Below are 21,823 nucleotides of genomic sequence, written 5' to 3'. Positions count from 1 at the left end.
CTTTACTACGTCGTCTAGAGGCAGAATGATGTCTGGTCCTTTTGGTTTAACCCTTCACTATATCGTCTAGAGGAAGAATGATGTCTGGTCCTGTTGGTTTAAACCTTCACTATATCGTCTAGAGGCAGAATGATGTCTGGTCCTGTTGGTTTAACCCTTCACTATATCGTCTAGAGGCAGAATGATGTCTGGTTCTGTTGGTTTAAACCTTCACTATATCGTCTAGAGGCAGAATGATGTCTGGTTCTGTTGGTTTAAACCTTCACTATATCGTCTAGAGGCAGAATGATGTCTGGTTCTGTTGGTTTAACCCTTCACTATATCGTCTAGAGGCAGAATGATGTCTGGTCCTGTTGGTTTAACCCTTTACTACGTCGTCTAGAGGCAGAATGATGTCTGGTCCTTTTGGTTTAACCCTTCACTATATCGTCTAGAGGAAGAATGATGTCTGGTCCTGTTGGTTTAACCCTTCACTACATCGTCTAGAGGCAGAATTATGTCTGGTCCTGTTGGTTTAACCCTTCACTATATCGTCTAGAGGCAGAATGATGTCTGGTCCTGTTGGTTTAACCCTTCACTACATCGTCTAGAGGCAGAAGGAACTGTGTGTGTGTAGTTGGTTTAGCCCTTCATCTGGTGTCACTGTCTGACATGGAACACCAGTAGAATACCTAAGTATAAGTAGTTTAGGTAGTTTAGGTAGAGTGTATGTAGAGTATGTGTAGATTCTAGGTAGTTTAGGTAGAGTATATGTAGAGTATTGGTTGTTTAGGTAGAGTATAGGTAGAGTATATGTAGAGTATTGGTTGTTTAGGTAGAGTATATGTAGAGTATTGGTTGTTTAGGTAGAGTATATGTAGAGTATATGTAGAGTATTGGTTGTTTAGGTAGAGTATAGGTAGATTATAGGTAGTTTAGGTAAAGTATAGGTAGATATGTATATGTAGTTTAGGTATAGTATATGTAGAGTATATGTAGAGTATAGGTTATTTAGGTAGAGTATAGGTAAATAGGTATAGGTAGTTTAGGTAGGAGTGTATGTAGAGTATGTGTAGATTATAGGTTGTGTAGGTAGAGTATATGTAGAGTATTGGTTGTTTAGATAGAGTATATGTAGAGTATAGGCTGTTTAGGTAGAGTAGATGTAGAGTATTGGTTGTTTAGGTAGAGTATAGGTAGATTATAGGTAGTTTAGGTAGAGTATATGTAGAGTATTGGTTGTTTAGGTAGAGTATAGGTAGATTGTAGGTAGTTTAGGTAAAGTATAGGGAGATAGGTATAGGTAGTTTAGGTAAAGTATATGTAGAGTATTGGTTGTTTAGGTAGAGTATAGGTAGATTATAGGTAGTTTAGGTAGAGTATATGTAGAGTATATGTAGAGTATTGCTTGTTTAGGTAGAGTATATGTAGAGTATATGTAGAGTATTGCTTGTTTAGGTAGAGTATATGTAGAGTATAGGTTGTTTAGGTAGAGTATATGTAGAGTATTGGTTGTTTAGGTAGAGTATAGGTTGTTTAGGTAGAGTATATGTAGTTTAGGTTGAGTATAGGTTGTTTAGGTAGAGTATAGGTAGATTATAGGTAGTTTAGGTAGAGTATATGTAGAGTATTGGTTGTTTAGGTAGAGTATAGGTTGTTTAGGTAGAGTATAGGTAGATTATAGGTAGTTTAGGTAAAGTATAGGGAGATAGGTATAGGTAGTTTAGGTAAAGTATATGCAGAGTATTGGTTGTTTAGGTAGAGTATATGTAGAGTATATGTAGAGTATTGGTTGTTTAGGTAGAGTATAGGTAGATTATAGGTAGTTTAGGTAGAGTTTAGGTAGAGTATATGTAGAGTATTGGTTGTTTAGGTAGAGTATATGTAGAGTATTGGTTGTTTAGGTAGAGTATATGTAGAGTATATGTAGAGTATTGGTTGTTTAGGTAGAGTATAGGTAGATTATAGGTAGTTTAGGTAGAGTTTAGGTAGAGTATATGTAGAGTATTGGTTGTTTAGGTAGAGTATATGTAGAGTATTGGTTGTTTAGGTAGAGTATATGTAGAGTATTGGTTGTTTAGGTAGAGTATATGTAGAGTATTGGTTGTTTAGGTAGAGTATAGGTAGTGTATTGGTTGTTTAGGTAGAGTATAGGTAGATTATAGGTAGTTTAGGTAGAGTTTAGGTAGAGTATATGTAGAGTATTGGTTGTTTAGGTAGAGTATATGTAGAGTATTGGTTGTTTAGGTAGAGTATATGTAGAGTATTGGTTGTTTAGGTAGAGTATATGTAGAGTATTGGTTGTTTAGGTAGAGTAGATGTAGAGTATTGGTTGTTTAGGTAGAGTATAGGTAGATTATAGGTAGTTTAGGTAGAGTTTAGGTAGAGTATATGTAGAGTATTGGTTGTTTAGGTAGAGTATATGTAGAGTATTGGTTGTTTAGGTAGAGTATATGTAGAGTATTGGTTGTTTAGGTAGAGTATATGTAGAGTATTGGTTGTTTAGGTAGAGTATATGTAGAGTATTGGTTGTTTAGGTAGAGTATATGTAGAGTATTGGTTGTTTAGGTAGAGTAGATGTAGAGTATTGGTTGTTTAGGTAGAGTATAGGTTATTTAGGTAGAGTATATGTAGAGTATATGTAGAGTATTGGTTGTTTAGGTAGAGTATAGGTTATTTAGGTAGAGTATATGTAGAGTATATGTAGAGTATAGGTAGTGTATTGTAGATGTTTTAGGAGAGTTTAGGTAGTTTAGGTAGAGTATAGGTTATTTAGGTAGAGTATATGTAGAGTATTGGTTGTTTAGGTAGAGTATAGGTAGATTATAGGTAGTTTAGGTAGAGTTTAGGTAGAGTATATGTAGAGTATTGGTTGTTTAGGTAGAGTATAGGTAGTGTATTGGTTGTTTAGGTAGAGTATAGGTAGTGTATTGTAGATGTTTTAGGAGAGTTTAGGTAGTTTAGGTAGAGTATAGGTTATTTAGGTAGAGTATATGTAGAGTATTGGTTATTTAGGTAGAGTATATGTAGAGTATTGGTTGTTTAGGTAGAGTATATGTAGAGTATTGGTTGTTTAGGTAGAGTATAGGTAGTGTATTGTAGATGTTTTAGGAGAGTTTAGGTAGTTTAGGTAGAGTATAGGTTATTTAGGTAGAGTATATGTAGAGTATTGGTTGTTTAGGTAGAGTATAGGTTATTTAGGTAGAGTATATGTAGAGTATATGTAGAGTATAGGTAGTGTATTGTAGATGTTTTAGGAGAGTTTAGGTAGTTTAGGTAGAGTATAGGTAGATTATAGGTAGTTTAGGTAGAGTATATGTAGAGTATTGGTTGTTTAGGTAGAGTATAGGTAGTGTATTGTAGATGTTTTAGGAGAGTTTAGGTAGTTTAGGTAGAGTATAGGTTATTTAGGTAGAGTATATGTAGAGTATATGTAGAGTATAGGTAGTGTATTGTAGATGTTTTAGGAGAGTTTAGGTAGTTTATGTAGATTATAGGTTATTTAGGTAGAGTATATGTAGAGAATAGGTAGTTGATTTAGAGTATTCAGTAGGTAGATTATGTGTAGATTTATTTAGATAGAGTATAGGTAGTTTCGGTAGAGTATAGGTAGTGTACGTATTTAGGTACAGTATAAGTAGCTTAGGTAGAATATTGGTAGTTTAGTTAGAGTATACAGTTGAAGTCGGAAGTTTACATACACCTTAGACAAATACATTTACACTTTTTTCACAATTTCTGTCATTTAATCCTAGTAAAAACTTCCTGTTTTAAGTCAGTTAGGATCTCCGCTTCATTTTAAGAATGTGAATGTCAGAATAATAGTAGAGAGAATTATTTATTTCAGCTTTTATTTCTTTCATCACATTCCCAGTGGGTCAGAAGTTTACATACACTCAATTAGTATTCTGCCACAGGTACAACTCCAATTGACTCAAATGATGTAAATCAGAAGCTTCTAAAGCCATGACATAATTTTCAGAAATGTTCCAAGCTGTTTAAAAGGCACAGTCAGCTTAGTGTATGTAAACTTCTGACCAACTGGTATGAATGAATTATAAGTTAAATTACTTGTTGCGTGCACAAAGTAGATGTCCTAACCGACTTGCCAAAACTATAGTACCACTCTTGATAACTATAGTATGTTATCAAGAGTGATTGAAAAACAAGTTTTAATGACTCCAACCTAAGTGTATGTAAACTTCTGACTTCAACTGTATATAAAGCATAGGTCGTTTATGTAGTGTATAGGTAGTTTAGGTAGATTGAAGATAGTTTAGGTAGAGTACAGGTATAGTATAGGTAGTTTAGGTAGTGTGTACATAGTTTAGTTAGAGTATACAGTGGGGCAAAAAAGTATTTAGTCAGCCACCAATTGTGCAAGTTCTCCAACTTAAAAATATGAGAGAGGCCTGTTATTTTCATCATAGGTACACTTAAACTATGACAGACAAAATTAGAAAAATAAAATCATATTGTAGGATTTTTAATTGAATTTATTTGCAAATTATGGTGGAAAATAAGTATTTGGTCAATAACAAAAGTTTATCTCAATACTTTGTTATATACCCTTTGTTGGCAATGACAGAGGTCAAACGTTTTCTGTAAGTCTTCACAAGGTTTTCACACACTGTTGCTGGTATTTTGGCCCATTCCTCAATGCAGATCTCCTCTAGAGCAGTTATGTTTTGGGGCTGTTGCTGGGCAACACTGACTTTCAACTCCCTCCAAAGATTTTCTATGGGGTTGAGATCTGGAGACTGGCTAGGCCACTCCAGGACCTTGAAATGCCTCTTACGAAGCCACTCCTTCGTTGCCCGGGCGGTGTGTTTGGGATCATTGTCATGCTGAAAGATCCAGCCACGTTTCATCTTCAATGCCCTTGCTGATAGAAGGAGGTTTCAGTCGTCCTCGTCCCTTTGCAGAAAAACAGCCCCAAATCATGACGTTTCCACCCCCATGCTTCACAGTAGGTATGGTGTTCTTTGAATGCAACTCAGCATTCTTTGTCCTCCAAACACGACGAGTTGAGTTTTTACCAAAAAGTTATATTTTGGTTTCATCTGACCATATGACATTCTCCAAATCTTCTTCTGGATCAACCAAATGCTCTCTAGCAAATTTCAGATGGGCCTGGACATGTACTGGCTTAAGCAGGGGGACACGTCTGGCACTGCAGGATTTGAGTCCCTGGCGGCGTAGTGTGTTACTGATGGTAGGCTTTGTTACTTTGGTCCCAGCTCTCTGCAGGTCATTCACTAGGTCCCCCCGTGTGGTTCCGGGATTTTTGCTCACCGTTCTTGTGATCATTTTGACCCCACGGGGTGAGGTCTTGCGTGGAGCCCCAGATCGAGGGAGATTATCAGTGGTCTTGTATGTCTTCCATTTCCTAATAATTGCTCCCAAAGTTGATTTCTTCAAACCATGCTGCTTACCTATTGCAGATTCAGTCTTCCCAGCCTGGTGCAGGTCTACAATTTTGTTTCTGGTGTCCTTTGACAGCTCTTTGGTCTTTCCATAGTGGAGTTTGGAGTGTGACTGTTTGAGGTTGTGGACAGGTGTCTTTTATACTGATAACAAGTTCAAACAGGTGTCATTAATACAGGTAACGAGTGGAGGACAGAGGAGCCTCTTAAAGAAGAAGTTACAATCTTGATTGTTTGTAGGTGACCAAATACTTATTTTCCACCATAATTTGCAAATAAATTCATAAAAAATCCTACTATGGAATTTTCTGGATTTTTTCCCCTCATTTTCTCTGTCATAGTTGAAGTGTACCTATGATGAAAATTACAGGCCTCTCATCTGGGGCGGCAGGGTAGCCTAGTCGGTTGGCAAGTCTGTTGTTCTGCCCCTGAACAGGCAGTTAACCCACTGTTCCTAGGCCGTCATTGAAAATGAGAAATTGTTCTTAATAACTGACTTGCCAAGTTAAATAAAGGTAAAATAAATAAATACATATTTTTAAGTGGGAGAACTTGCACAATCCCCTTACACTTGTGTCTATAAGGTAGTAGTTTTGAAATTGTTAGCTAGACTACTTGTTGATTATTACTGCATTGTCGGAACTAGAAGCACAAGCATTTCGCTACACTCGCATTAACATCTGCTAACCATGTGTATGTGACAAATAAAATTTGATTTGATTTGATTTGATTTGATTTGACTAAATACTTTTTTGCCCCACTGTACATAGTTTAGGTAGAGTATAGGACGTTTAGTTAGAGTATAGGTATAGTATAGGTAGTTTAGGTAGAGTAGGTAGTTTAAGGAAGTATATATGTTGTTTAGTTAGAGTATAGGTAGTTAGGTAGAGTTTAGGTAGCTCCGGTGCTGTGTAGCGCAGTACAGTCCCACTGGGCACACACATGAATTCAATCAGTGTTTTTTCAACATCAATGCAATTATGTTGAAGCACCTTGGAATAGACGTTGAATTCACATCTGTGCTCGGTGGCATATGAATTTATCAGATCCAGATTTTCGTGGGGCTCCCAGAGGTTACTCTCTCATCAGAGTCCTGACAGAGTCATTAGAATTCTATTCCCAAAATCCCCGACCTCATCATTACTTATTAGCCAAACAATCAATTACTGCCAGCTACCCTGATATGCATTGCTACCTTCCTTCCTGTTCCAAGCTGCTACCCTAATACGCCTTGCTATGGCCTCCTCTCCTCTCAGCACTCTGTTCCAAGATACTACCATCCACTCTGTTTAGAGCTGCTACCAGCCACTCTGTTTAGAGCTGCTACCAGCCACTCTGTTTAGAGCTGCTACCAGCCACTCTGTTTAGAGCTGCTACCATCCGCTCTGTTAAGAGCTGCTACCATCCACTCTGTTAAGTGATGCTACCATCCACTCTGTTCCAAACTGCTACCATCCACTCTGTTCCAATCTGCTACCATCCACTCTGTTAAGAGCTGCTACCATCCACTCTGTTAAGAGCTGCTACCATCCACTCTGTTAAGTGATGCTACCGTCCACTCTGTTCCAAACTGCTACCATCCACTCTGTTAAGAGCTGCTACCATTCGCTCTGTTAAGAGCTGCTACCATCTGCTTTGTTAAGAGCTGCTACCATCCACTCTGTTAAGAGCTGCTACCATCCACTCTGTTAAGAGCTGCTACCATCCACTCTGTTCCAATCTGCTACCATCCACTCTGTTAAGAGCTGCTACCATCCACTCTGTTAAGAGCTGCTACCATCCACTCTGTTCCAAACTGCTACCATCCACTCTGTTCCAAACGGCTACCATCCACTCTGTTCCAAACGGCTACTATCCACTCTGTTAAGACCTGCTACCATCCACTCTGTTCCAAGATGCTACCATCCACTCTGTTAAGAGCTGCTACCATCCACTCTGTTAAGAGCTGCAACCATCCACTCTGTTAAGAGCTGCTACCATCCACTCTGTTCCAATCTGCTACCATCCACTCTGTTAAGAGCTGCTACCATCCACTCTGTTCCAAACGGCTACCATCCACTCTGTTCCAAACGGCTACCATCCACTCTGTTAAGACCTGCTACCATCCACTCTGTTCCAAGATGCTACCATTCACTCTGTTAAGAGCTGCTACCATCCACTCTGTTCCAAACGGCTACCATCCACTCTGTTCCAAACGGCTACCATCCACTCTGTTAAGACCTGCTACCATCCACTCTGTTCCAAGATGCTACCATCCACTCTGTTAAGAGCTGCTACCATCCACTCTGTTAAGAGCTGCTACCATCCACTCTGTTAAGAGCTGCTACCATCCACTCTGTTCCAAGATGCTACCATCCTCTCTGCTCCCAAATTAGCTCTATCCCTCTTCATCCCTTTCTCTACACCTCTACCCCTCATCATCCCTCTACCCCTCATCATCCCTCTCTCTACACCTCTACCCCTCATCATCCCTCTACCCCTCATCATCACTCTCTCTACCCGTCATCATCCCTCTAACCCTCATCATCCCTCTCTCTACACCTCTACCCCATCATCATCCCTCTAACCCTCATCATCCCTCTCTCTACACCTTCACCCCTCATCCCTCTACCCCTCATCATCCCTCTAACCCTCATCATCCCTCTCTCTACACCTTCACCCCTCATCATACCTCTACCCCCATCATCCCTCTACCTACCCTTCATCATCCCTCTACCTGCCCCTCATCATTCCTCTACCCCACATCATCCCTTTACCTACCCCTCATCATCCCTCTCTCTACACCTTCACCCCTCAAAATCCCTCTACCCCTCATCATCCCTCTACCCCTCATCATCCCTCTACCTACCCCTCATCATCCCTCTACCCCTCATCATCCCTCTACCCCTCATCTATCCTCTACCTACCCCTCATCATTCCTCTACCCCATATCATAACTCAACCTACCCCTCATCATCCCTCTCTCTACACCTTCACCCCTCATCATCCCTCTACCCCTCATCATCCCTCTACCCCACATCATCCCTATCTTCACCTCTAACCCTCACCATCCCTCTACCCCACATCATCCCTCTACCCCACATCATCCCTCTACCCCTCATCTATCCTCTACCTACCCCTCATCATTCCTCTACCCCATATCATAACTCAACCTACCCCTCATCATCCCTCTCTCTACACCTTCACCCCTCATCATCCCTCTACCCCTCATCATCCCTCTACCCCACATCATCCCTATCTTCACCTCTACCCCTCATCATCCCTCTACCCCCTCATCATCCCTCTACCTACCCCTCATCATCCCTCTACCTACCCCTCATCATCCCTCTACCTACCCCTCATCATCCCTCTACACCACATCATCCCTATCTTCACCTCTACCTCTCATCATCCCTCTCTCTACACCTTCACCCCTCATCGTCCCTCTACCCCTCATCATCCCTCTACCCCACATCATCCCTATCTTCACCTCTAACCCTCACCATCCCTCTACCCCACATCATCCCTCTACCCCACATCATCCCTATCTTCACCTCTACCCCTCATCATCCCTCTACCCCTCATCATCCCTCTCTCTACACCTTCACTCCTCATCATCTCTCTACCCCTCATCATCCCTCTACCCCACATCATCCCTATCTTCACCTCTACCCCTCATCATCCCTCTCTCTACACCTTCACCCCTCAAAATCCCTCTACCCCTCATCATCCCTCTACCCCTCATCATCCCTCTACCTACCCCTCATCATCCCTCTACCCCTCATCATCCCTCTACCCCTCATCTATCCTCTACCTACCCCTCATCATTCCTCTACCCCATATCATAACTCAACCTACCCCTCATCATCCCTCTCTCTACACCTTCACCCCTCATCATCCCTCTACCCCTCATCATCCCTCTACCCCACATCATCCCTATCTTCACCTCTACCCCTCATCATCCCTCTACCCCCTCATCATCCCTCTACCTACCCCTCATCATCCCTCTACCTACCCCTCATCATCCCTCTACCTACCCCTCATCATCCCTCTACCTACCCCTCATCATCCCTCTACACCACATCATCCCTATCTTCACCTCTACCTCTCATCATCCCTCTCTCTACACCTTCACCCCTCATCGTCCCTCTACCCCTCATCATCCCTCTACCCCACATCATCCCTATCTTCACCTCTAACCCTCACCATCCCTCTACCCCACATCATCCCTCTACCCCACATCATCCCTATCTTCACCTCTACCCCTCATCATCCCTCTACCCCTCATCATCCCTCTCTCTACACCTTCACTCCTCATCATCTCTCTACCCCTCATCATCCCTCTACCCCACATCATCCCTATCTTCACCTCTACCCCTCATCATCCCTCTCTCTACACCTTCACTCCTCATCATCTCTCTACCCCTCACCATCCCTCTACCCCACATCATCCCTCTACCCCACATCATCCCTATCTTCACCTCTACCCCTCATCATCCCTCTACCCCTCATCATCCCTATCTCTACAACTCCACCCCTCATCATCTCTCTACCCCTCTACCCCTCAACAGCTAGTGCGGATGACAGACATTCAGACAATATCCCAGAGATGACAGACAATCAGACAATATCCTACAGATGACAGACAATCAGACAATATCCTACAGATGACAGACAATCAGACGATATCCAAGAAATTCCAGACAATCAGACAGCACCCGTCTTAACCTCTCCTCCAACTCTTAACCCCTCTTTCCCCCTGAAGAGGAGTGACACTCTTCACCCCAGCCCCTGCACCCCTGACTGACTGACATCGATGTCCCCAGCCTCTGCCGGAAGCAGATTATAACAGGGTTTAGGGAAAGGGAATACTGTCTGCACCTCTCACTTCATACATCGATTTCCCCAATAAGCAGCTAGTGTACTGGTCTAAGGGAAGTGGTGTGTCGAACAGAGATTATGAGCACCTGCCTACACTCCCCTCCAGCAGGCTACACAGCCCATCAAATAGCCCAGCCCAGCCTACCAAAGCCCTTCAAATAGCCCAGCCCAGCCTACCAAAGCCCATCAAATAGCCAAGCCCAGTCTAATGCAGTCCATCAAATAGCCCAGCCTAATAAAGCCCGTAATTAGCCCAGCCTAATGCAGCCCAGAGAGCCCAGTATAGCCCAGCTTATCTTAACACCACATTCTCCCCTGTCTGGTTGATCCCACTGACCTGTCTGGTTTCTCCCACTGACCTGTCTGGTTGCTCCCACTGACCTGTCTGGTTGCTCCCACTGACCTGTCTGGTTTCTCCTACTGACCTGTCTGGTTGATCCCACTGACCTGTCTGGTTGCTCCCATTTACCTGTCTGGTTGCTCACATTGACCTGTCTGGTTGCTCCCACTGACATGTCTGGTTGCTCCCACTGACCTGTCTGGTTTCTCCTACTGACCTGTCTGGTTGATCCCACTGAACTGTATGGTTAATCCCATTTACCTGTCTGGTTGCTCCCATTTACCTGTCTGGTTGCTCCCATTTACCTGTCTGGTTGCTCCCACTGACCTGTCTGGTTGCTCCCAATGACCTGTCTGGTTGCTCCCACTGACCTGTCTGGTTGCTCCTACTGACCTGTCTGGTTGCTCCCACTGACCTGTCTGGTTGCTCCCATTGACCTGTCTGGTTGCTCCCATTGACCTGTCTGGTTGCTCCCACTGACCTGTCTGGTTGCTCCAATTTACCTGTCTGGTTGCTCCCACTGACCTGTCTGGTTGCTCCCACTGACCTGTCTGGTTGCTCCCATTGACCTGTCTGATTGCTCCCATTGACCTGTCTGGTTGCTCCCATTTACCTGTCTGGTTGCTCCCACTGACCTGTCTGGTTGCTCCCACTGACCTGTCTGGTTGCTCCCACTGACCTGTCTGGTTGCTCCCACTGACCTGTCTGGTTGCTCCCACTGACCTGTCTGGTTGCTCCCACTGACCTGTCTGGTTTCTCCTACTGACCTGTCTGGTTGATCCCACTGACCTGTCTGGTTGCTCCCATTTACCTGTCTGGTTGCTCACATTGACCTGTCTGGTTGCTCCCACTGACATGTCTGGTTGCTCCCACTGACCTGTCTGGTTTCTCCTACTGACCTGTCTGGTTGATCCCACTGAACTGTATGGTTAATCCCATTTACCTGTCTGGTTGCTCCCATTTACCTGTCTGGTTGCTCCCATTTACCTGTCTGGTTGCTCCCACTGACCTGTCTGGTTGCTCCCAATGACCTGTCTGGTTGCTCCCACTGACCTGTCTGGTTGCTCCTACTGACCTGTCTGGTTGCTCCCACTGACCTGTCTGGTTGCTCCCATTGACCTGTCTGGTTGCTCCCATTGACCTGTCTGGTTGCTCCCACTGACCTGTCTGGTTGCTCCAATTTACCTGTCTGGTTGCTCCCACTGACCTGTCTGGTTGCTCCCACTGACCTGTCTGGTTGCTCCCATTGACCTGTCTGATTGCTCCCATTGACCTGTCTGGTTGCTCCCATTTACCTGTCTGGTTGCTCCCACTTACCTGTCTGGTTGCTCCCACTGACCTGTCTGGTTGCTCCCACTGACCTGTCTGGTTGCTCCCACTGACCTGTCTGGTTGATCCCACTGACCTGTCTGGTTGCTCCCATTGACCTGTCTGGTTGCTCCCAATGACCTGTCTGGTTGCTCCCACTGACCTGTCTGGTTGATCCCACTGACCTGTCTGGTTGCTCCCATTTACCTGTCTGGTTGCTCCCATTTACCTGTCTGGTTGCTCCCACTGACCTGTCTGGTTGCTCCCACTGACCTGTCTGGTTGCTCCAATTTACCTGTCTGGTTGCTCCCACTGACCTGTCTGGTTGCTCCCAATGACCTGTCTGGTTGCTCCCACTGACCTGTCTGGTTGCTCCTACTGACCTGTCTGGTTGCTCCCACTAACCTGTCTGGTTGCTCCCATTGACCTGTCTGGTTGCTCCCATTGACCTGTCTGGTTGCTCCCACTGACCTGTCTGGTTGCTCCCATTGACCTGTCTGGTTGCTCCAATTTACCTGTCTGGTTGCTCCCACTGACCTGTCTGGTTGCTCCCACTGACCTGTCTGGTTGCTCACATTGACCTGTCTGATTGCTCCCATTGACCTGTCTGGTTGCTCCCATTACCTGTCTGGTTGTTCCCACTGACCTGTCTGGTTGCTCCCACCTACCTGTCTGGTTGCTCCCACTGACCTGTCTGGTTTCTCCCACTGACCTGTCTGGTTGATCCCACTGACCTGTCTGGTTGCTCCCATTGACCTGTCTGGTTGCTCCCAATGACCTGTCTGGTTGCTCCCACTGACCTGTCTGGTTGCTCCTACTGACCTGTCTGGTTGCTCCCACTGACCTGTCTGGTTGCTCCCACTGACCTGTCTGGTTGCTCCCACTGACCTGTCTGGTTGCTCCCACTGACCTGTCTGGTTGATCCCACTGACCTGTCTGGTTGCTCCCATTGACCTGTCTGGTTGCTCCCACTGACCTGTCTGGTTGCTCCCACTGACCTGTCTGGTTGCTCCCATTGACCTGTCTGATTGCTCCCATTGACCTGTCTGGTTGCTCCCATTTACCTGTCTGGTTGTTCCCACTGACCTGTCTGGTTGCTCCCACTGACCTGTCTGGTTGCTCCCACTGACCTGTCTGGTTTCTCCCATTGACCTGTCTGGTTGCTCCCACTTACCTGTCTGGTTGCTCCCACTGACCTGTCTAGTTGCTCCCACTGACCTGTCTGGTTGCTCCCATTGACCTGTCTGCCCCCATGCATCACAACCCTCCCCTGTACAAGGCCCCCCAGCATCACTACCCTCCCCTGGACAAGGCCCCCAAGCATCACAACCCTCCCCTGGACAAGGCCCCCCAGCATCACTACCCTCCCCTGGACAAGGTCCCCAAGCATCACTACCCTCCCCTGGACAAGCCCCCCAAGCATCACTACCCTCCCCTGGACAAGGTCCCCAAGCATCACTACCCTCCCCTGGAAAAGCCCCCCAAGCATCACTACCCTCCCCTGGACAAGCCCCCCAGCATCACCACCCTCCCCTGGACAAGCCCCCCAAGCATCACTACCCTCCCCTGGACAAGGCCCCCCCAGCATCACTACCCTCCCCTGGACAAGCCCCCCAAGCATCACTACCCTCCCCTGGACAAGGCCCCCCAGCATCACTACCCTCCCCTGGACAAGCTCTCCCAGCATCACTACCCTCCCCTGGACAAGCCCCCCACCACAGAGCTTTATGTTCCAAGGGTTTAAAAAGAGAGTATCGATCTGTGTCTGCCCTCATGTCATTATCTTAAAGTCATCTTTAGGTGTCTCTGTTTTCCAAAAATCTTATGGGCCCTAGGAGGAAATGATGAACGACGTTGCAAATAACAACCTATCCCTTATATAGTGCACTTGTTTAGACCAGGGCCTGCATATAGATGGGTAACCTTCAGAGACATCTAGTCACATCAGCCAGTTCAAGATCTTAGAATTAGGATGTTCTATTATAGATGCTAATTAGGATGTTCTGTTATAGATGCTAATTAGGGTGTTCTATTTTAGATGCTAATTAGGATGTTCTGTTATAGATGCTAATTAGGATGTTCTGTTATAGATGCTAATTAGGATGTTCTGTTATAGATGCTAATTAGGATGTCTGTTTTTTTTTTTTTTAATTTTTTATTTCACCTTTATTTAACCAGGGGGGCTAGTTGAGAATAAGTTCTCATTTGCAACTGCGACCTGGCCAAGATAAAGCATAGCAATTTGACACATACAACAACACAGAGTTACACATGGAATAAACAAAACATACAGTCAATAATACAGTAGAGCAAAAGAAAACAACGTCTATATGCAGTGTGTGCAAATGAGGTAAGGAAATAAATAGGCCATGGTGGTGAAGTTATTACAATAAAGCAATTCAACACTGGAATGCTAGAAGTGCAGAAGATGAATGTGAAGGTAGAGGTACTGGGGTGCAAAGGAGCAAAATAAATAAATAAATACCAGTATGGGGATGAGGTAGGTAGATAGATGGGCTGTTTACAGATGGGCTATGTACAGGTGCAGTGATCTGTAAGCTGCTCTGTTATAGATGCTAATTAAAATGTTCTGTTATAGATGCTAATTAGGATGTTCTGTTATAGATGCTAATTAGGATGTTCTGTTATAGATGCTAATTAGGATGTTCTGTTATAGATGCTAATTAGGATGTTCTGTTATAGATGCTAATTAGGATGTTCTGTTATAGATGCTAATTAGGATGTTCTGTTATAGATGCTAATTAGGATGTTCTGTTATAGATGCTAATTAGGATGTTCTGTTATAGATGCTAATTAGGATGCTCTGTTATAGATGCTAATTAGGATGTTCTGTTATAGATGCTATCTTGGTTCAAGTACATGGCCTAGTGAAAGTCTTCACACCCCTTGCAGAGTTTTCGCATTTGCTACTTTACATTTTACTCTAAAAAGGGATTTTTATTCATTCCAGGTGAAGGGAAAGAGATGGGGTAGTCAATGACAAAAAGCCTCCCCATTGGAGTAATGATTAAAAAAACCTGACATCTGTTTTTTCTAAATGTCAAACATTTTAGTTTCAGTCTTCTGTGATGTATATGAAGTGTAATATTGGGATGCAAACTCTAAATGTAATATATTTCCACTCTATATCTGACATGGTACAGGTGTCTTCTTCATATTAAACCCATAACCATGTGTGTGAGGTGGATACCCTTGTTTCCAAGTAGATTTGTTTAAGACTACCAGGAACCGCTCTGTGCTCCTGATTTAGCCCACTGCAGTAAATGGTTAAAGAAGGATAGTTAAGCCTTGAGACTATTGAGACATTGATTGTGTACGTGAGCCATTAAGGGTGAATGGAAAAGCTTTACGTGCCTTTGAACAGGGTTTGGTAGTAGGTATCAGGCACACCGGTTTGAGTCAAGAACAGCAAAGCTGCTGGGTTTTTCACACAACAGACTTCAAAAACACTGCAGTAAGTACTACAATAAAGTCAGCAAAAAAGCTTCAGTGAATAGTACAGTATTTATAGCATTAGTATCCTATAGTATTATTGAATGTGGGTTCAGTGAATAGTACAGTATTTATAGCATTAGTATCCTATAGCATTATTGAATGTGGGTTCAGTGAATAGTACAGTATTTATAGCATTAGTATCCTATAGTATTATTGAATGTGGGTTCAGTGAATAGTACAGTATTTATAGCATTAGTATCCTATAGTATTATTGAATGTGGGTTCAGTGAATAGTACAGTATTTATAGCATTAGTATCCTATAGTATTATTGAATGTGGGTTCAGTGAATAGTACAGTATTTATAGCATTAGTATCCTATAGTATTATTGAATGTGGGTTCAGTGGACTGAGGCAGGTTTTCCTCTAGGTTTTTACATTGGCTTTGCTTCTTTCATATGTATATATTATCTATAATATAATAATAACAATAATAATATAATAACAATAATGATATAATATAATAATAACGATAATAATATAATATTAATAATATAATATAATAATAATATAACAATAATAATATAATATAATAATAATATAATAATAACAATAATAAGATAATATTAATAATATAATATAATAATAATATAATAATAACAATAATAATATAATAATAATAATATAATAATAACAATAATAAGATAATATTAATAATATAATATAATAATAATATAATAATAATAATAATATAATATAATAATAACAATAATAATATAATATAATAAAAATATAATAATAATAATAATAATATAATATAATAATAACAATAATAATATAATATAATAATAACAATAATAATATAATATAATAAAAATATAATAATAATAATAATAATATAATATAATAATAACAATAATAATATAATAAAAATAATATAATATAATATAATAATATAATAACAATAATGATATAATATAATAATAATAATATAATATTAATAATATAATATAATAATAATATAATAATAACAATAATAATATAATAATAATAATATAATATTAATAATATAATATAATAATAATATAATAATAACAATAATAAGATAATATTAATAATATAATATAATAATAATAATATAATAATAACAATAATAATATAATAATAATAATATAATAATAACAATAATAAGATAATATTAATAATATAATATAATAATAATATAATAATAATAATAATATAATATAATAATAACAATAATAATATAATATAATAAAAATAATATAATATAATATAATAATATAATAATAATATAATAATAATATAATAATAATATAATATAATAATAATATAATAATAACAATAATAATATAATAATAATAATATAATAATAACAATAATAAGATAATATTAATAATATAATATAATAATAATATAATAATAATAATAATATAATATAATAATAACAATAATAATATAATAAAAATAATATAATATAATATAATAATATAATAACAATAATGATATAATATAATAATAATAATATAATATTAATAATATAATATAATAATAATATAATAATAACAATAATAATATAATAATAATAATATAATATTAATAATATAATATAATAATAATATAATAATAACAATAATAAGATAATATTAATAATATAATATAATAATAATAATATAATAATAACAATAATAATATAATAATAATAATATAATAATAACAATAATAAGATAATATTAATAATATAATATAATAATAATATAATAATAATAATAATATAATATCATAATAACAATAATAATATAATATAATAAAAATAATATAATATAATATAATAATATAATAATAATATAATAATAATATAATATAATAATAATAATATAATGAAATAATATAATAATAATAATAATATAATATCATAATAATAATATAATATAATAATAATAATATAATACTAATAATATAATAATAACAATAATAAGATAATATTAATAATATAATATAATAATAATATAATAATAACAATAATAATATAATAATAATAATAATATAATATAATAATAACAATAATAATATAATATAATAAAAATAATATAATATAATAATATAATAATAATATAATAATAATATAATATAATAATAATAATATAATATTAATAATATAATAATAATATAATATAATAATAATAATATAATGAAATAATATAATAATAATAATAATATCATATTAATAATATAATATAATAATAATAATATAATATCATAATAATAATATAATAATAATAATAATATAATATAATAATAATAATATAATAATAATAATAATAAAATATAATAATAATAATATAATATAATAATAATATAATAATAATATAATATAATAATAATAATATAATAATAATAATAATATAATATAATAATAATAATATAATATAATAATAATATAATAATAATATAATATAATAATATAATATAATAATAATAATAATATAATATAATAATAATAATATAATATAATAATAATATAATAATAATATAATATAATAATAATAATAATATCATATTAATAATATAATATAATAATAATAATATAATATCATAATAATAATATAATATAATAATAATAATATAATATAATAATAATATAATAATAATATAATATAATAATAATAATAATATCATATTAATAATATAATAATAATAATATAATATAATAATAATAATATAATATAATATAATAATAATATAATCATTATTATTAGAAAATATAATAACACATATTATATTTGAATCTGGACCAAGTCCCCAGTTATAGACATGATAACACCTTGAAAATACACAGGGTTTCACCCTGCGATGTGTTGTGTTTTCCTCAAATCTCAGTATATACTGTATATATATATATATGTTCTGAAAGGCTCCAGAGTCTGCAACACTACTAAGTACGGGGCAACACCAAGCAAGTGTCACCATGAAGACCAAGGAGCTCTCCAAACAGGTCAGGGACAAAGTGGGGGAGAAGTACAGATCAGGGTTGGATTATAAAAAAATATCAGAAACATTGAACATCCCACGGAGCACCATTAGATTCATATATATTTTTTTGAAAGAATATGGCACCACAACAAACCTGCCAAGAGAGGGCCGCCCACCAAAACTCACGGACCAGGCAAGGAGGGCATTAATCAGAGAGGCAACAAAGAGACCAAAGATAACCCTGAAGGAGCTGCAAAGCTTCACAGCAGAGATTGGAGTATCTGTCCATGGGACCACTTTAAGCCGTACACTCCACAAAGCTGGGCTTTACAGAAGAGTGGCCAGAAAAAAGCCATTGCTTAAATAAAAAAATAAGCAAACACATTTGGTGTTCGCCAAAAGGCATGTGGGAGACTCCCCAAACATATGGAAGAAGGTACTCTGGTCAGATGAGACTCAAATGTAGCTTTTTGTCCTTCACGGAAAACACTATGTCTGAAGCAAACCCAACACCTCTCATCACCACGAGATAGAGGGTGTTTTTCATTGTCAGGGACTGGGAAACTGGTCAAAATTGATTGCAGAGCTGGTAGACTATTGGGGCTGTAAATAGCAGAGCTGGTAGACTATTGGGGCTGTAGATAGCAGAGCTGGTAGACTATTGGGGCTGTAGATAGCAGAGCTGGTAGACTATTGGGGCTGTAGATAGCAGAGCTGGTAGACTATTGGGGCTGTAGATAGCAGAGTTGGTAGACTATTGGGGCTGTAGATAGCAGAGCTGGTAGACTATTGGGGCTGTAGATAGCAGAGTTGGTAGACTATTGGGGCTGTAGATAGCAGAGCTGGTAGACTATTGGGGCTGTAGATAGCAGAGCTGGTAGACTATTGGGGCTGTAGATAGCAGAGATGGTAGACTATTGGGGCTGTAGATAGCAGAGTTGGTAGACTATTGGGGCTGTAGATAGCAGAGCTGGTAGACTATTGGGGCTGTAGATAGCAGAGCTGGTAGACTATTGGGGCTGTAGATAGCAGAGCTGGTAGACTATTGGGGCTGTAGATAGCAGAGCTGGTAGACTATTGGGGCTGTAGATAGCAGAGATGGTAGACTATTGGGGCTGTAGATAGCAGAGTTGGTAGACTATTGGGGCTGTAGATAGCAGAGCTGGTAGACTATTGGGGCTGTAGATAGCAGAGATGGTAGACTATTGGGGCTGTAGATAGCAGAGCTGGTAGACTATTGGGGCTGTAGATAGCAGAGATGGTAGACTATTGGGGCTGTAGATAGCAGAGCTGGTAGACTATTGGGGCTGTAGATAGCAGAGTTGGTAGACTATTGAGGCTGTAGATAGCAGAGCTGGTAGACTATTGGGGCTGTAGATAGCAGAGCTGGTAGACTATTGGGGCTGTAGATAGCAGAGCTGGTAGACTATTGGGGCTGTAGATAGCAGAGCTGGTAGACTATTGGGGCTGTAGATAGCAGAGATGGTAGACTATTGGGGCTGTAGATAGCAGAGATGGTAGACTATTGGGGCTGTAGATAGCAGAGCTGGTAGACTATTGGGGCTGTAGATAGCAGAGCTGGTAGACTATTGGGGCTGTAGATAGCAGAGTTGGTAGACTATTGGGGCTGTAGATAGCAGAGTTGGTAGACTATTGGGGCTGTAGATAGCAGAGTTGGTAGACTATTGGGGCTGTAGATAGCAGAGCTGGTAGACTATTGGGGCTGTAGATAGCAGAGTTGGTAGACTATTGGGGCTGTAGATAGCAGAGCTGGTAGACTATTGGGGCTGTAGATAGCAGAGCTGGTAGACTATTGGGGATGTAGATAGCAGAGCTGGTAGACTATTGGGTCTGTAGATAGCAGAGCTGGTAGACTATTGGGGCTGTAGATAGCAGAGCTGGTAGACTATTGGGGCTGTAGATAGCAGAGTTGGTAGACTATTGGGGCTGTAGATAGCAGAGCTGGTAGACTATTGGGGCTGTAGATAGCAGAGCTGGTAGACTATTGGGGCTGTAGATAGCAGAGCTGGTAGTCTATTGGGGCTGTAGATAGCAGAGCTGGTAGACTATTGGGGCTGTAGATAGCAGAGCTGGTAGACTATTGGGCTGTAGATAGCAGATATGGTAGACTATTGGGGCTGTAGATAGCAGAGCTGGTAGACTATTGGGGCTGTAGATAGCAGAGTTGGTAGACTATTGGGGCTGTAGATAGCAGAGCTGGTAGACTATTGGGGCTGTAGATAGCAGAGCTGGTAGACTATTGGGGCTGTAGATAGCAGAGCTGGTAGACTATTGGGGCTGTAGATAGCAGAGCTGGTAGACTATTGGGCCTGTAGATAGCAGAGCTGGTAGACTATTGGGGCTGTAGATAGCAGAGATGGTAGACTATTGGGGCTGTAGATAGCAGAGATGGTAGACTATTGGGGCTGTAGATAGCAGAGCTGGTAGACTATTGGGGCTGTAGATAGCAGAGTTGGTAGACTATTGGGGCTGTAGATAGCAGAGCTGGTAGACTATTGGGGCTGTAGATAGCAGAGCTGGTAGACTATTGGGGCTGTAGATAGCAGAGATGGTAGACTATTGGGGCTGTAGATAGCAGAGCTGGTAGACTATTGGGGCTGTAGATAGCAGAGTTGGAAGACTATTGGGGCTGTAGATAGCAGAGCTGGTAGACTATTGGGGCTGTAGATAGCAGAGCTGGTAGACTATTGGGGCTGTAGATAGCAGAGATGGTAGACTATTGGGGCTGTAGATAGCAGAGATGGTAGACTATTGGGGCTGTAGATAGCAGAGCTGGTAGACTATTGGGGCTGTAGATAGCAGAGTTGGTAGACTATTGGGGCTGTAGATAGCAGAGCTGGTAGACTATTGGGGCTGTAGATAGCAGAGTTGGTAGACTATTGGGGCTGTAGATAGCAGAGCTGGTAGACTATTGGGGCTGTAGATAGCAGAGCTGGTAGACTATTGGGCCTGTAGATAGCAGAGTTGGTAGACTATTGGGGCTGTAGATAGCAGAGCTGGTAGACTATTGGGGCTGTAGATAGCAGAGATGGTAGACTATTGGGGCTGTAGATAGCAGAGATGGTAGACTATTGGGGCTGTAGATGGCAGAGCTGGTAGACTATTGGGGCTGTAGATAGCAGAGTTGGTAGACTATTGGGGCTGTAGATAGGAGAGTTGGTAGACTGTTGGGGCTGTAGATAGCAGAGTTGGTAGACTATTGGGGCTGTAGATAGCAGAGCTGGTAGACTATTGGGGCTGTAGATAGCAGAGCTGGTAGACTATTGGGCCTGTAGATAGCAGAGTTGGTAGACTATTGGGGCTGTAGATAGCAGAGCTGGTAGACTATTGGGGCTGTAGATAGCAGAGATGGTAGACTATTGGGGCTGTAGATAGCAGAGATGGTAGACTATTGGGGCTGTAGATAGCAGAGCTGGTAGACTATTGGGGCTGTAGATAGCAGAG

The 21,823-nt window shown here is 40.0% G+C and overlaps 2 protein-coding genes across 2 annotated transcripts in view; both read right to left on the bottom strand.

Moving 5' to 3' along the window:
- Positions 1-12,951, bottom strand: part of LOC118937614 (vegetative cell wall protein gp1-like) — a 30,167-nt gene extending 17,216 nt beyond the window's left edge. Inside the window, exon 1 of the mRNA XM_036936711.1 lies at positions 12,582-12,951. Coding sequence (XP_036792606.1) covers positions 12,582-12,951 — 370 coding nt within the window. The remainder of the gene's footprint in view (positions 1-12,581) is intronic.
- The window catches only part of cntfr (ciliary neurotrophic factor receptor), a 515,148-nt gene that overhangs the window by 347,953 nt on the left and 145,372 nt on the right, over positions 1-21,823 (bottom strand). The gene's annotated exons all lie outside the window — the stretch shown is intronic.

The sequence above is a fragment of the Oncorhynchus mykiss genome, chromosome 12 (assembly GCF_013265735.2).
Source record: "Oncorhynchus mykiss isolate Arlee chromosome 12, USDA_OmykA_1.1, whole genome shotgun sequence".
NCBI lineage: Eukaryota > Metazoa > Chordata > Actinopteri > Salmoniformes > Salmonidae > Oncorhynchus > Oncorhynchus mykiss.
Note: the sequence above shows the minus strand (reverse complement) of the source record. Positions and strands in the feature narration are given on the sequence as shown.